Raw genomic sequence first — 16777 nt, 5'->3', positions numbered from 1 at the left:
TTTTGTTTTTTTTTTTTTTTTAGTTGAGGGATCAGGTTCTTCTGGAGTCCTTTCTCTGAAGTTCCATTGGACTGGGACCTGTTAAATTAGAGGGGACTTGGATTTCTTTGTGCTTTTCTTCCTCTTTCATTTCACGGGGACCACAGCAGTGGCTCTTTGCTTCCAGGCAAGGACATAATGGTACTCTGCACACACTCTTTTGATGCAAGGAGTCCATGTAGTCAATATCGATATTTAGGGTAGTCTGCATCCCTCCTGCTTCCTGCGTGACGACAAGCCTTGTAAAGACTGCCTGATCCACATTTGCTGTGAAATTTCAGAAGTTGCCAACTGTATGTGGTGAAGTCTGTAAAATAAGGATATGAAATAGTAGAATTAAGACTTCTTTACTAATAGATTTAAATTGCTGGATGCAAAAAGCATATTTCAGTCTCTGAATTAGCCTGGTACCAATCCTGAAGAGGTGGAAATTGAACCAACAATTGGTTTGGGAAAAAAGTGAACCTGATGTAACAGACACTTTTGGAACAGGATTTAGCTCTTAAAACACACAACATTTTACTAATAAGGAATTAATGTCTGTAGACTGAGCTAAGGGGCGGTGGAAGAAATCAAGAGAGGAAATGGTCTCTAAAGAGACGCAACCTATAAATAGCTGTGCTGAGACTGCGACAAAGGCTGCTATTGTTCCATAACCAACAAAGAACAAAAGGACCAGTTTGTTACATTTGGTAACAGTACTTAATTGATAAGCAAAATCAGAGATTTCTATGTAGAGCGAGCTAAGGGAAGTTTCCAAGTACCTCTTAATTGAAAAGGGCTCATTGCAATCAACTGCTTGTGGAAGTGTTTGTAAACTTTGGTATTGGGTCACAAGTTAACTGGCTTTGCTTCTGTGGTGAAAGGTGTCACAAAATGGTCACTAGTTTGCCGAGAGGGTTTTCTCTATAGCTATGACCTAGTAATTGAATTGCTAGGTACTGTGCAAAGTACTCTTGTATGCCAAGTTGAGATGACAACTGATTCATCCAACGAATCAGTTCTAGCAAGAGACTGACATTGAAAGCCGTGTGGGTATGTGCAGCTCCACTTCTAAATGTGACTTTCCTGTGGAAGTTAAACTCTAGAAGTAGAGAGGAGTCTTGTTTCAGGGACTGTTGGTGAGCGTGTGCTTATAGGTAAGGGAACAGCACAATACATTGTAAGCTGCATGAGCTGGGGAACAGAATCAATTCCAGTGTGTACTGATACCTTAGAAACAGCCTTGTTGATCACACAGCTGATGTCTCAGTGATTTTATACAGAGCCCGAATGACCTGAATGTGGGTGCTTGTTTTGTTGGACTAGTGGAGGAGAAAGGAAAGCCTCAGACTCCCCTAAATGTACACTGTGATGAATCTGCAGTAATAATTACCATATTTGAAATTTCTGTTATATAAAAGTAGTGATTTTAAAAAAAGGGGAAAAAAAAGGCAGATGCAAAGTGATAGGAAGGCTGAAATTTGTTTTACTTGGTATGTTTGTGCACCTTGCGAAGCCAAGGCCTAGAAATATGAAATCTCACAAATGAAGGCATTTTAGACCATGCTATTTCAATGAAGATAACAAGCTAAGCCTGGCATAAGCCACTCTTCCTTCGTTTACTTTTTGGGAGAGTAAAGGTGGATGATCTGAGTGATGCTGTATTTAAATTTCTTCTTAGCCAGAAGTAGCTAAGAAAGCCTTAAGGAAAGCATATTTAGATTGGAAACATGCTAGAGTTTGGAGAAGACAGGGAAGGAGCCTCCTTAGCACCAGAAAATTCCATGTCTTTCTCAAAGTTTTGAGACTCCATCTTCCCAATGAAATGGCTGTGGGAGTTTTGCATGTTTTCCTGTCTCTTTGTACTTGAGGAAAGCGATGAAAGGCTTGACTGTCTTAATAGATTAGAGCTGAAATGTTTGCAAACTGTTTAATTTTTTCCAGTTTCTTCCAATAGGAAGCATTTGAAATAAAAGTCTAGTTGTCACTGCATTGTGTCCATTATAAGCTCATTCTGGTTTGTTTTTTTTTTTTTTGACCCATTTCAGCCTAGTGGCTGCTTTTGTGTGCTCACAGCACTACTGACTTGTCTATCTCAAACCAATGCCCTCAGCATAGGGATCCTCTCCCCTTTCCAGTTCCCTAAACTCTGCACTAATGATTGTTGGTCTTTTACCTTACAAGTCAACTCATTTTATTCCTCTGGGACCTGGAATATAATTGTGAACAGAGGTTGTGCCTCAATTTTTAGCTTATCTTTAACTACAGGTATTTTAGCCATGTGAGACGAGCTGAAGTGTTGTATGCACTTTATATATTGAATTTGAAAGGAATTGTACAAAGTTAGTCCCAAAGATGTGACTTGCAGCCGTCTTGGAGAAGAAGCTTCTCAGAGGCTTATGCTGAGTGTGGACCATACATGTAGTCACACTCATAGTAAAAAATTAAACCTGAAGCTTTGACCTGTGGAGTTCAGCTTGCTGGGAAAAGTAGTCAAAGAAAGAAGCCGATCAGTCTCTTTGTGTATGGATCACTGATTTAAACTGAGACTGTTGGCATCCACCTCTAATGTAAATTTCCTTGATAAGCATTCATGCGTATATGCAAAGCTGCAACGTTTAGCAGCTGTGCAAATTTCTCCCTTCATCTTCCTTTTATTTAGCTAATGCTGCCTCAGCAGTGCTTGTGCTTTGGTTGTTGCATAGCTCTTGGTTGAGTTCCTCTGGTGCTTGCAACTTCTGCAGGGCTTCAGTGTGCAGATTCAGCAGCTGCTGCCTGCATTACTGTCCCATTTTGTGGTGATTGCTTACACAGGTCCTGTGTGGAAATGTGGCACAGTGTTGACACCTTTGGGGGGGGGGGGGGGGGGGAAATCACAAACTTGTTGTAACAAGCAGGGTCCATCTTGCAGTAAGGAAAGCAGCTTGGTGACCTCAACTGTCCTCCATGTTTCATTATAACCTCGCTGCTTTACCCAGGCTTTGAGATGCTAGTTTCTAGATTTCTGCCAAAAAAAAAAAAAAAAAATTTTGTTTTATTCCCTGAAATTCCTAATTAGATTTCACATGTCTGGTTTGGAACTTCCAAGTCTCTGGGCTACAAACAAGGTCTTTGTGCTCTCCCCATGCTTAGGAGCATGAATAGAAAAAGCACATCCAAGTCAGAAGAGTGTATGACGCTATTGCTGTGCCTGTGTCATGGATGCATTTGAGGGGCCAAGAGACACAAGGGTCAGCCTTGTAGAGCAGTGAGAGTGAGTGGTCACCCTGACATTCATGTGGGTAGGTCACAACTGGGACCATAGTCTGTGATGCACAGCTGTGACCTTAGCTTTATTATAGATGTTCCTTTTTTTCCCCTTCTTTTTTTTTTTTAATATTGCATTCAAGAGCTAAGGGAAGGGCAAGGAATTGTAAGGTTGAATCTTGGTGAGAATTCAGTTACGTTGTTCCTCTGTCACTTAAAGATTGAGTCAGGGGACTTTGTTGTTGGCCACTGTCTGTTCAAGACAAGTATCAGCATGGCTTCTAGCTGGTGGTACTTTAATGAATGCATATCAACTTTGCTTCTCACGGTAGCTCCACGTGGCAGAGAAATTTTCTTAGGTCTCAGTCTGGCAAGGACCATCAGTAGGAGTTTAATTGTCCAGGCTGTGACTCACTCGGTTGTATTTGACAGCATTATTTACATGGGTGTAAAGTTAATGCTTACTCTAATCTCTGCAGGATCAGTGTCTCGGAGGGATTGGTTTTCTTTGCAGCAGGGATGATAAGAAGTATTGCCACTCAGATAAGCTATTAAAGTGTTTTATACCTGTCTTTTCAAAACCTAGTTTGAAAACAAAAAAAGAGATGGGTAAAATAATCCACTCAGGATAAATGTAAACTTCTTTAAATACCTTTCAATTTAAAGGGATAGCTTTGATAAGTCTTGTTGGAATACTATCCTATTTCTGTATAAATCTCCTTCTTAAACATACCTAAATAAGAATAGCAGAATGAACAAGTAATTGAGGAAACTTAATGTAAAAATAGTCTTCCTCCTACTGATGCGTGTTCTTGTTACGTAAGGCAAAAAACAAGTTAAAGTTAAATGTTTTCTGTGTAGGTAGCTTTCAAATCTCAGGAAAAATGGGAATGATTAATACAATGTTCTTCCTCAAGCATGTGACAAATTGCTAAGTACTTTCACTCACGTATTCCTGGAAGAAGGGGGGCTTCCTCCAGGAGAGTTCTGTAGGCTCTTTCAGATGTTTTGAGTAAGAGAAGTGAGGGGGGTACAGATGTAATAGTTTCACTGAAAAATAAGGAGCAACAATACAGCAATATTGTCAGCAATTACCTCTTCTGCACGTTCTCTGTCTGTGTATTCTTGAGGAGAGAGGACAGAATTTGCCCAATGTAGGTGTTTTATTCCTCATGCCTGTGCATATCTGTGACTTTTGCTGACCTTATTGCACGCTCTGTTTGCACATTGAAAAGAGCACAGATTTCTTAGCCGATCCTAACTCTGTTCTTCTGTACAAAGCCTTTCATAAGGGCAAACCAAATGATCCTTTTCCTTGTTTATCTTTTCCAGTTGCCTGTGTCTGGCAATTTGATTGACCTTTATGGCAACCAAAGCATGCCTCCTCCAGGACTAAACATCAGCAACTCATGTCCAGCTAATCTTCCTAATATAAAAAGAGAGCTCACAGGTAAATATGTCTAAAATACCACCTTGGAGCAATAGTATAATTGTTTTGAATTCGGGTGATATTGGACATAATTTCTGTTATGAGAGAGAATATATGGATGAATAGTTACTTTTTGCTTTGCGGACCATTTTTTAGCAGACGTATTAGCCTGCAATGCAGTTGTGTTCATGTGTGGGCCTGTGTGTGTTCACTGTGAAGTTAAGATAAAGTCCCTAGTTGTTATAGTCAAATCTGCACATTGAAAACATTGTGTCACAGGAAGCTTCCATGGATCTCTTGCGGAGCTGTTTTCTAGTTTGGGCTTGTTATTTGCTCTATCAACACCAAACTTTAACAACTTCACATCTGGAGTCTCTGTGGGATTCATGTCAAGGAATGCTACATGTTGAGGCTTTACTCTAGTAGGGGAGGGCAGTAATGAACAAATAACCTGTTGTAATATGAAATCTGGACACCTAGATCCTAGAAAATATAAAATTAGGCACTCGAGAGAGAATATGCATCTCTTAAATTAAGATGAAAATGAAGTATCCTGTAAATATCTTGTCGTGTCGGTTCCTCTGGCAGTGCTCTGAACAAGCCGTGGGAGGCAGGGGGAGGGAAGGGGGACATTAAAAGCCTCTTCCTCTCAAGCACATGTGTACAGAAGTTAAATAGTATGAAGGAAGAAATAATAAATTTCAGATTCTCAAGCATGTTTTATTTTTGCTGTTCTGCTTCACTTGAAAGGATATAACCACATGTAGGGTACAGTATACAAGGCAAGCTTGTCCACAGGAAGAACAAGTGGAGATCTATTCTAGAACCGATGACAAAATCATCTTAATACCTAGAAATGGCTGTTCTTAAGCCCAGCAGGGAGTCATACTGTATGCAGTATGGTAGAGGCATAGTTTCTTTCTTGTCTGTCACCTTTCTGGGTTTCTGTTGTGAAAACTCACAGGCTGACTCAGTTGCAAAGCAGGTTCTGGGCAGGAATTAGTTTAAGTAGAGCAGTTTTAATAGCCCAGGAGTCGGCTTCTCAGGAGGAAATGCTACATCTATGAGCTGGCAGATATTTGCATTTATATGACTGCACAAAATTTTAGTTCAGCACCAAATGAAGGCACACAAACTGCACAAGGATTTGTGGCCGCTAGAAAAAGAAAAGCTTGTACAGCAGTGGAACTATGTTAAGAGGAGGGTGGGAGGGGATGAGAACTACTCAATGTCCTTCATTACAGACAGTTTCATTGCCCCAGTTGTAGAAAGTTAAAGGTGGCTGTAGACTGCAAACTAGACATCCAACTTGTCAGATGTCAAGGCTGGTGGATTCACTGCAGACGGTTGTGTAAGACTTCAGGCAAAGAAGGGAGAAAGAGAGGGGAAATCAGTGAGTGAAGTGGTCTTATGGAAGTCCTCAGTATGTCAAAATAGACCTGAACTAAGTTAACTATCTATGTGCTACATTCACCTGTACACAGAAACAATTTAGGTGAGTGCTTTTTCTGTTCAAAATATATGCTAGCAGATTGCATTTAATTTAGGAGACGTTTAGGAATTAAACTCAAATTTAACAGCAGTCCCTTTGACACTGATCTGGCCAGGCCTTTGTGCAGAAATCACTATTGATGGTGCTTTCTGACAGGCAGTGATTTTAAAATCGGCATGTTATTGCAGGCAGGAGTCTTTTGGTTCTCCGTTTCCCGATTTTGCTGCTCTCCAGCTAGACTGGAGAGAGCTTGCAGTATTTAAATCTAGCGTTTGTCAGAAACTTTTCTTCATCCTGCTGCATAAATATCAAAATGATGAAGAACCCCCCAAAAAATCAAATCTGTTATCCCAGCAGCTGATGTTGATGATGGTTGTGAGTTCTCAGCTGTAGTTACTGAAGCATTTAATGGGAATCCTGCTCACCCAGCAGTGCAGTTTCTATCAGTTTTGGCCTTACAAACCTCATATCTGTTTCGTAAGACAATGTCAGATTAAGCCCAAATTTCATTAAGGCATGCAATGGTCTTTCAAACCTTTTTGTGGGAGCCTAGCATAGAAAAGGATATGTCTTGTTATACTGTGTATAATATTGGGGTAGCTCTGTATTCTAAGCAATGAAGTTGTAAGCTTCCAGTACTCCAAGGGAAACCCTTATCACCTGTTGTTTTGAATTGGGTGGGAAATAATCCATATTCCTTAAAAATAAAATAATACAGGAAAGAAACTTGTTGGAGTCAGTGAGGGGGTTTGTTTCCATAATGGAATGTGTAATAATAGATCATACACTCATTCCTTCTCACTGACTTACTGTGAAACTAAATAATGCTTGCTGGTTTTGAGATTTAAATGCAACAGGGCAAGGATTAATGACCTCACCTTTTTCAAAAATTCAAAGGGGTAGAGCAAACATGAAGATACTTAAAATTGCTTGAGAAATGTAAGATCAGATGAAAACTGACAATAACAAATTTAGTTATGCTTTTGCCTGAACTATTGCATGCTGAAGTCCAATAATAAATGTGTGGAACAAGGTTAAGAGCAGTTCTGAGTTGAGGAGACAACTGATGTGCAGCATGGTTGTCATTATTTTTCTTTTTGCTTTTCCTGAAGCAAGGACCATTGTTTTCTAACATTATTGTTAATAAAGGTGTTGAATTTTTCATCTTTTTTTCATATAATGAGAACAGTTAGTGTAGCTGGAAAATACAGCATTTTTAATAGGTCGCTTAAGTTATACCTTGAGTCTTGTGATGATGTGCATGCACGTGCCACAAAGGGACGTAGCCTTAATTCCCATGAGTAGAGCCTCTGACTCCTGACTGCTTCACATCCTGCGCAGGTAGCAATGCAATAAGCATGCTGTTCCTCTGGTTCAGCTTCTGCGTGGTACGTAAGCGTGCCGGCTGTATGTAAACGTAGGAGAAGGTATGTTGAATTTCAGCAGTTTGTTGTCCTCAAATACCTTGCTGAATCAGGGCCTCCCTGGGAAACGTTCTCGTCACGGAATTCAGTATGGGAAGTGTGGGAAGAGATGCTCCGCAGGTGCAGGGGTGAAGTTCAACACCAGTGTTGTGTTCTGGCAGTCACAGCTTGCTGTGCAGGCCCTTCTCACTCATTGGAATGGGTGTAATAATTGGTTTCACAAATGTCAGTCAGGCTTCCTGCGCAAATGTTTCACAGACTGAAATGTTGTGTTTGAATTACTTTAATTCTAATTACTTCATTCACATGCACAGCATGTATTTTTCCTACAGAGTCAGAAGCAAGAGCGTTGGCTAAGGAGAGGCAAAAGAAAGACAATCACAACTTGAGTAAGTAATGGTTCTTCACATTTTGCACTGATTCTAGTAATGATTTGAGGCATTAAGTGTTCGAATGCTGCTGTTTTAAATCTGAATGGGTCACTGCATGTAGTATATAGTACCAGTTCATTATGTTATGCCCATAGATCAAGTATCTCGAATTCTTATGAAATGTGTACTTAAATCTACTATTGAATTTTAAACTCTATTTTTATTTTTTTTCAATAAGCCAAGTGAACGGGTGGTTGTTATCAATGGAATTACTGGGAACAACATTTGATCCGGTTGCTTTTAACAAATCCACCTTGCACAATTTTGCCCTTTTTTTTTTTAAGATTAATCTAAAATCTTAGATATGTGGTCAGTTTGTGACTTCAGACATCAGTGTGTGCCCTCAGTGTGGCAATTTTATAAATTCCATTTTTGAAGGGAACACGTATTTCCAAGTTGGAAAAAAAACATTTTAAAATAATGAGCATCTTATGACTTACAAAATGACAACTTAAGGATCTTTTACTTTATATTACTAGAAAAAAGGAACTGTTTCATGCCTTGAGCTATTCAGAAGCCTTTTCCATAGCATGAAAAGCTAATGCTGGAAAATTGGTATTTAAGTTTGACTTTTGGATCCTTGAAATGTTGCATCTGGAAGAGTACTTTAAAAAAGAGACTATACATTTTGTCCCTCTTCCTGCTTTAGGATTTCCTTGAGCATCTAAATTCTTGTCTCTGAATTTTTCTGTGATGCTTTTCCCTAGGAATACATTTGCTTCTCAGTTGAGTCCTATGCTAACACAGCCATCCTGGTTTTTTAGAGTCTCAGTTTAACTCTGCCACTTCAGCAGTCCCACATTTTTACAGTACAGACAGAACTTCTGTCTTAGTGTGTCCATGTGTAGGAGAGCAAAATAAATTACTCTCTCACTGGAGTTTAAGCTTCAGGCGAACACATCAAAGGCGCTTAAAGAAATCTTTGATGAAACACTTTATATGTTGTAATTAAGTGTGAATATTACTTGTAACATTTGTGCTGTTTTTCCTAAAGTTGAACGAAGAAGAAGATTTAATATTAATGATCGTATAAAAGAACTAGGCACTTTGATACCCAAGTCAAATGACCCGTAAGTATAATCTGTCCAAGGAGACTGTGGGAGGGAGATGTTAAAAGTAAAAAAATCTTAGGGGAGAACAAGAATTTACCAAAAAAAAAAAAAAATCCTGAGTTTTATTTTATGATCTTGGTACTCCATGACTGTAGAAATGCTTGAAGATTCCATTACATTTTTTGAAGATTGTTTTGGGGTTTATTTTTTTCCCTTTTGGAACTTGCTGAAGTTTATATTAATTTGATTATTTTTGTCACAAAACAGTCACCGTACCGTTGTGCAGCAGCTCAGCATCCAGCAGGACCCTGTGCTTTGGCAGGGCTGGGGTTGGTGCTAGGAATGACTGCCTTACCAGAGGTAGAGTTGTCAGGATATGAAACTTTAGTCTAGTCTCGCTGCTTAGCTGGCTGCCTGGCTGCTTGTCTTGCTAAATGATTCTTTTAATTTATTAGATGTCATAGCTTGGCGAGACAGAACAAATCCCTCTTTCTGTGAAAATGGAGAGCAGTTTATCTGGGAAGCCATCATATTCCCCTTCCCTCCAAGAAAAATAAAGAGCGTAGCTGTGTGTCTGTTCACTGATAATTTGCTAGTGTTTGTGGTAATTTCCCAGTAGTTCTTTTAGGTAATTTTACTGCTACTAACTTGTCTTAACACTTTCCCAATGCTGATTGAATAGCAAGGAACCTCCCTTGCTCTGGAGCTTGAAAGTCTCACTTAAATCTGAATCAATGCCCTGTGACCCTTTTGGGGAAGAGTTTCCATTATTTTAAGGCAATTGCTCATAGAGCAACTAACAGCTACTCTTCAGAGAGGCTCTTTAGCTTCCTCTAAGGCAAGCAAGACAATATTGCACAGTATCAACCTACGGGACAGGTGGATCTTTGGTCTGATAGTCTGCAGTAAACTTTTTATTTAAACAGAGTAGGATGATGTGAGGGAGAAGATGATGCAGGCAGCCTCTCCCTCTCAAGCGAATGTGGGAGGAATAATGTGGGAAAAGCAGTATGGGAGCCATGTACCCCCTGAGTGAAGAACCATCACCCCTAGGCTGCAATGTGGCATTTGTATTTTATCCAGAGTTTAAGTTTAAAGCGTCTGAATATGCTGCTGTATTGGGCTCTTCTCTTCCTACGGTAACACAGCTGTGATACAGTGCCACCAGGAGGACTATTGCTTGCTGCTACTTGGGAGCTCAAGGGCCTCAGGTCCTTCTCCCACAGAAGCACCAGGTTATATATGGTCCTTTTAATTCCCCAGCTCAAATAAGGCATCACCCAGATAGCAAGCCGTGCGATATTTGAGAAGAGTCTTGTGGGGTTTCGTTGTTTGTTGTTGTTGTCTTGCAGCCTTGCCGTAAGGCAACGAAAGGAGCCCCTGGTCTTCAGTCGCTCTTGCACAGTGCTGGGCCCAAACCGTACCGGAGGCAGGGGCTCGGTCCCGGGGGGCTGCGGGGAGCCTGGGCCCAGGCCGCAGGGCAGCGCCTGGGCTCTGCGTCCTTCGGCTGGGCCGGGGCTGGCTGCGGTCTGCTTCGCCATAGCTGTACTCTGGCCCCCTCTAGTGCCTTTCAAATGCCTTCTGTATTCATAAACTCGGAATAAATATTAGCCAGGTGTTATGTATATATGAGGTGTAATCATAGCTGCCGATGTGAAGGGAATGACTATAAAAGAAAGCATCCCTGAGAGCCTTAACTCTTCCTTTGTTATTGATTTCAAAGGGATATGCGCTGGAATAAGGGAACTATTCTAAAAGCGTCAGTGGACTACATCCGTAAGCTGCAAAGAGAACAGCAACGTACCAAGGAGCTTGAGAACAGACAGAAGAAGTTGGAGCATGCCAACAGGCACCTGCTGCTCAGAATACAGGTTTGCTGATAAATAAGCTGCAAATGCTCTTGCTGTCGCAGTGTGTGACTGCAAATAATGGTAACTGAACCTTGTTCGTAGGAATGTGGGTTAGAAGGAGCCACCATTTTAATTAATGGTGACCAATGCTGAGATGTCTGCAGAGATTTTTCCGGAAAAAAAACCAGGATACATTAGTTTAAAAAAAAAAAAAAATTAAATTCCCGATAGTCTAGTAAAGCACTTATGGCTGGTCTACTTTTGTTCTACCATGGCCGACATAAGTTGCAAGCCATACTATAAAAAAAGATTTATATGGTAGTATTTTTTTCTGGGTGCCAGACCTAAGAAAATGGAACGTCATATATGATCTATTTGTTGCTAGTGATGAAATTCAGTTCAGCTGTTTGGGAGTGTGTTCACTTTAGTTGTCTTGTTTGTGGAGTTTTTTTGACCTGTTGCTTTAGTGCTTGTTTTCTTTTCTTCTGAAGCGGTTTCGGACAAGTGGCAATAAATGAAATCTTTTTGTTTTGCTTGTGGGTTTTCTAAATTGTGTGGGGACCAATCTAGGCCCTATCTGTCAGAGAAGCTCTGCAGATTGCAGTCTTCTACATCTGATCTCTTATTTCTTCTCTCGATCAGCCTCTCCCTGATGCTCTGCAGGAATCTGTCATCTGCTTTCTGGTGGAGGGTAAACGCTGCTCTCAGGACAAAATGGGTGGGGAGGGCAGTATTGGTGACAGACACTGCAGCACTGCATCTTGAGTTCACTGTAGGTATCTTGGGGACTGGCAGCTGTATTTAACGTTGAGGCTGCCCTGGCTTGTCTGAGAGCAGTTGCAGAGAAGCACACCTAATGTGAGGGCTCCAAGAGTTTTCGCAGCAAGACAGCCAAGAGCTATGGATGTTGAGCTGCTTTTTTTTGTCCGAGGAGCTATGGTTGGTTGTCGTCTTTGTTCCTTGAAGTCAGTAGGACTATAAAACAGTTCTCCTTTTCAACACTGAAAAGCAGTAGGTGGTATGAATATGTTTTCTCTGTGGGTTGTTGCCTTGTTAGATTTACCCAGGTTCCCAATAGCCTGTATTACACAGAGATTTAGGGGTGAGAACTCCGTTCCTCTAATTAATTCCTTTGCCTTCACCTCAAGCTGGATAGGAAACCTTAGCCTTGCACCCTACAGAGCTTTTGTTGTCAGCTCTGTTCTCCAGGTGGGCAAAGATAGCTGCATAACCACCCCTCTCCATAAAAGGGTAGTTAAAGCAGTATATCTAGAATTGGGTCTAAGAACACGTAACATGGAGACAGCCACGTCCCAGATATTCTCGTGTTGCTGCTCACCTGCAGTGCGAACAGCTGAACTCTGCATGCAGGCTGCAGTGTGCCAGGCTGGCTGCTGTGTCAGGAGACCCTTGAACCACAGCACGGCTAATCCACAAAGTAGATAATGAAGCTACAAATACCTGAGAGTCAAGTGCGGCAGTAACAGCTTTAAAATAGAACAGGCTGGGTTTGAGCTTCAGCACAGTTTTTGTACTTTGTTGAGCAATCTGTTTGCTAGAGTGAGACGATAAAGAAGCACAACCCTTCTGCAGAGTGACATCAAGCAGTGGTATTTCAAAGCTAAGTCAGATCACTTTTTAAGCATCTTTCATCTTCCTTTGCATTATCCATCTGCTCTGGCGGCTCCTTCAATCAAAATAACGTAGACAGCAGAGCCTTGAATAATGGGCAATGCATCTGGCAGCAAATAACCTAAAGTCCGTATTTTTCCCTTTTTGTGTTGATTCTGATTAAGCACAGAATAAGGAACTCCTGATTTTGGCACATTAGCTGATGGAAGAAGTGCTTCCTTGTTCCCTCTTCTCCGTTGATCTTGCAGTGTGCCATTACAAGCTTGTTGTCTTAGCTTGAAAATGGAAAAAAGGCTATTAATCAGCCTCAGTGATAGGAATATCCAGAAACAGTACAATCACAACAGTGATTGTGACTGCCTAATACAATGCATAAGTAGAAGCAAAACATCTCTCTTACTGCTGCATTTGAGAAAGGGCATTTAAGTGAATTCTTCTGTTATCTGTCTTCAGGCAAGTGCATCTATATGATTAAATGTGAAGGTGGGATTTAAACTTTTCATGAAGATTAGAAGAATCCTGGTTGTGTGTGAAGCCTAAAGCCTTCCTGTGACTTGCTGATAATTTTTCAGTGCAGCAATAGCGTTGCTCAGTTTTGGCTGACCTCTTTCCTTCCAGCTCTACCAGACTTGTAGAATGAGAAATGTCCCTTCCAGTATCTCAGCAGGAAATGACAAGCATCATGTAGACGTGCTACGCCTTCACATATGACTTTTTTTAAAAAGTGTTCAGTGTACGCTTCTGCTATTTCTCCCCCCCACCTTTAAATGCTTTCCTCACCTGACCTGATGCCAAACTTGCCTACCGTGGCACTGGTTTGAGAAGAGTCCCGAGGAGAAAAGTGTCTGTTCTACAGGGCGCTGGGGTTTGGTTGTGGTGTAGGTTCTGAGGAGCAGTGCGAAGGACCTGTGTGGGGTGGTGTTCACCCGCCTCTTCAAGAGACTGACGTTCAGGTGAAAATCTGCAGGGCAGAAGTGTACAAGGTGCAAGCACTTGTCACTATTGGAAAGGGAGGAAATGGTTTGTGTCCAACAGAAGGAAACTGTAAGTCACAGTACACAAGAGCATAAGATGACAGAATTTGCTTTCGGATTTTTTTAATTTGTCCCTTATCCTCCTTTGCAGGAACTTGAGATGCAAGCTCGGGCACACGGACTGTCCCTTGTTCCATCTACAGGCCTTTGCTCCCCTGATATGGTCAACAGGGTCATCAAACAAGAACCTGTGCTGGACAACTGCAACCAAGACATCATGCCGCACCACACAGACCTGTCTTGCACTACCACCCTCGATCTCACTGACGGTACCATCACCTTCAGCGACAACCTCGGAAATGTGACTGAACCGACTGGCACTTACAGCGTTCCTGCAAAAATGGGATCCAAACTGGAAGATATCTTGATGGACGATACCCTCTCTCCTGTCGGAGTAACTGACCCGCTACTTTCCTCTGTGTCTCCTGGAGCATCGAAGACGAGTAGCAGGCGGAGCAGCGTGAGCATGGAGGACACCGATCATGCTTGTTAGCATGTACTTGGCACACCTTTCATAAACTGCTTTGTTTCTTGATCAGTAGATTAAATAATTTACCTTTTTGTAGAATTTTTTGATTTTTTTTTCCTTGTGCTTCATCAGTAGCCCAGTGTGTGTGCGTGTGTGTATATATTATATATATAGGATTTTTTTTAGAATTTTTGTGAAGAAACTTGTATATTCTATTTTAAAACTACCAATGCCTCCAAAATATTGTACAGCGTATGTACAGTATCTGTGAACTGGATTCGCCAAGAACTTTGAACTGGTCAAATCTACTCAAAGCAATAGAATTACAAATGAAGAGTCTCTTTCTACTGGGGGTGGGGGGTGGGGGGGAATCGTAGAATTGTAAATGCAACCTATTTACTTGGAAACAAAATGTAAAGTTAAAGAATGTAAAGAAACAAAAAAACAAAGTCCAATTTGTAATTGTATTAATTGAATAGTGCTGCCTTAAAGATACAGTGTCCCTCAAACGTTGGTCTTTACATGAAAAGTGTTTAGGGAAAAATACCCACCCTACTCCACTCAGAATACAAACAAAACAAAACAAAAAAGAAGTGTTAAGACATCCTGATTGTGTTGATTGTGATATAAAATGCTGTTGCTGAAAACTGCAGGGAGATGCGAGTCTCTTTCTCAGAGTGCCATTTAATTTTACTCTGAGCTGATTTGGGTTTTCCTTTTGATCATGGTTCGAGTTTTTCTCTTAGATTTTTATTTTGTTTTGTAACACGCATTGATGGCTTGCCAACAGTAAACCAAGCAGGAGCACTGTAAGTTGGTATACACTCTTTGGACAAAAAAAAATTGATGCATTTTATCAGCTGGGCACATTATGTTGTACATATCTGATTGGCTTTATTTTTTTTAAATTGCATTGTACAGTTTATTTTGATTTGCATGGATTCCTTAGTTATCCTCAACTTTTTGTTTTAAATATATTTGTATTTCATTTGTAAGATTTTTGCCTCTTAATATTGCAAGAATTTTTTGACATTTTTAAAACTCATTGGAAGTTTTCTGCGTTCTTTGTAAACACTTGAAAGGAAGCTTTTATGCAGGGTTCTGTGTTTTAAGAGAGATTTTGAGAATATTTTGTATATTACAGTCTCACTTTGAAAATGTTTTTAAACACATTTAAGGTAGAGTACAAATTTAGATTAGGTAATAAAACGACTCTGTAGAGAAACTGAACTTACATATTTATTTTTAGTGATACAGAAAAAAGTAGTAATATGCTTGGAAACATAACTATGTAGTTGATATACCCGTTATAGTAATTTGTGTTTTATTTCAGCACTGGGGCTGACATAAGAAAAAAAACAAACAAAAAAAAGAGTAAATTACTGTATCTGCAAATAACTGTTACTTGATAACAATGTTATTAATTTTTAACATGCAACAATGTTGTAAAAGTAGTTCGGTGCATTATCTACTCAAGTGTAGTCCTATGCAATAACGGTAGTTATACTTGTATTATATCCAGCCTAGGTGTTTTACAGAGGTGACGTGTGGTGTTACGAGCTAGACGGATTGAATGGATTTCTCAATAGCAGCCTACAGCTGACTCGCAAGCGTATCTCATTCAGAATGAAGTGCCTTAAACTCTAGTTGTAGTCTTCCTCGACTAGCACTGACTGAAGTGTGGCATAGGAGAGAGCTTTAGGGTGATGTTTTATAGGACGTTGAAGTGTAGCATGGTGCCTATGTATAGAAAACAAGAGCTTCCCGTTCTCCTTTGTGCTACACTGGAAATTACATAGGATAAGTGAAACGGTTAGTGACTTGAGTGCCAGTTTGGCAGGCTTTATAAGGAAAACTTGGTCGCAGCAGTTCGTGTTCAGAAATCAAATGTGAATTGGATAGCTATGGGACAGCAGGGGACAACATCGGGAGTTCCCGTAGCCTGCAGCGTGGCTCGCTGAGCTTTCACCCAAACGTTTCCCCACGGAAGGGTTCTTGAAGTGTCCCCTGCCCAGCCCCGCTCCTCCCAGTGCTGATGGCAAGGGGCGCAGGGCTCGGCGGGGACGCAGCTTGCTGTTACGGTACTCCGGGGTCTACGTTCGTGTCGCTCTTTCTGTGGCTGTTGCTGGCTGCGTCCGGCTGTCTCCGTTTCCGCTTGAGCAGCGAGCTATGTGTTAGCATTGATGCAACCACTGGGTTGTGGCTTTTTTTTTTCTTTTTTTATTTTTTGAAGGAGGAGCTGGAGTTAGATTATATTGATGCCTCTCCCCCCCACCCCAGACAGCTTTTGGGAATGTGGCTTTCCTAGGGTAGTGAAGCTCTGGCCCAGGGCAGGACCCGGGAGCCTGCAAGGATGCACTGCGGCCATCGTGGCCCTCGGGCAGGGAAATTCCCTGCAAGGCAGCTGTGCCGTAGTTAGCTCCGAGTCGAGTATGCGGGTACAGGCTTCTGGTGCTGTCATTTGGTAATGGTGAGAGGTAGAGAAAATCAGGGCTGTAAAATGCTTGTAGCTGTAACACAGGGTTGCGTTACCCTTTGCCATTAAAACAGGACAGCCCTGCAGCGTTGTACAAAATCAGGGTGTGCACGCTTGAGTGTAGTAACTGAGAACCACTGAATATATTGAATAAGGCTTTTGGTTCGATGCCCATGCTGGGCATTCAGGAATTGAAGTCTAGACTGTGGTATATAAATACT

At 41.1% G+C, this 16777-nt stretch overlaps 1 protein-coding gene across 9 annotated transcripts in view; it reads left to right on the top strand.

Moving 5' to 3' along the window:
* MITF (melanocyte inducing transcription factor) overlaps positions 1 to 14427 on the top strand; it is a 109915-nt gene extending 95488 nt beyond the window's left edge. For 5 of the 9 annotated variants that reach the window (XM_050904604.1, XM_050904602.1, XM_050904605.1 and 2 more), the window contains 5 exons: positions 4600 to 4717; positions 7945 to 8001; positions 9038 to 9113; positions 10819 to 10966; positions 13703 to 14427. In XM_050904604.1, coding sequence (XP_050760561.1) covers positions 4600 to 4717; positions 7945 to 8001; positions 9038 to 9113; positions 10819 to 10966; positions 13703 to 14104 — 801 coding nt within the window. In that variant the 3' untranslated portion in view covers positions 14105 to 14427. Of the gene's footprint in view, positions 1 to 4599; positions 4718 to 7926; positions 8002 to 9037; positions 9114 to 10818; positions 10967 to 13702 lie in introns of all 9 variants that reach the window. The other 4 variants (XM_050904601.1, XM_050904603.1, XM_050904600.1 and 1 more) reach the window with 1 other exon arrangement.
* The last annotated feature ends 2350 nt before the right edge of the window (positions 14428 to 16777 follow it).

The sequence above is a fragment of the Gymnogyps californianus genome, chromosome 13 (genome assembly GCF_018139145.2).
Source record: "Gymnogyps californianus isolate 813 chromosome 13, ASM1813914v2, whole genome shotgun sequence".
Lineage (NCBI taxonomy): Eukaryota > Metazoa > Chordata > Aves > Accipitriformes > Cathartidae > Gymnogyps > Gymnogyps californianus.
This window is presented reverse-complemented; position numbering and strand designations above follow the sequence as displayed.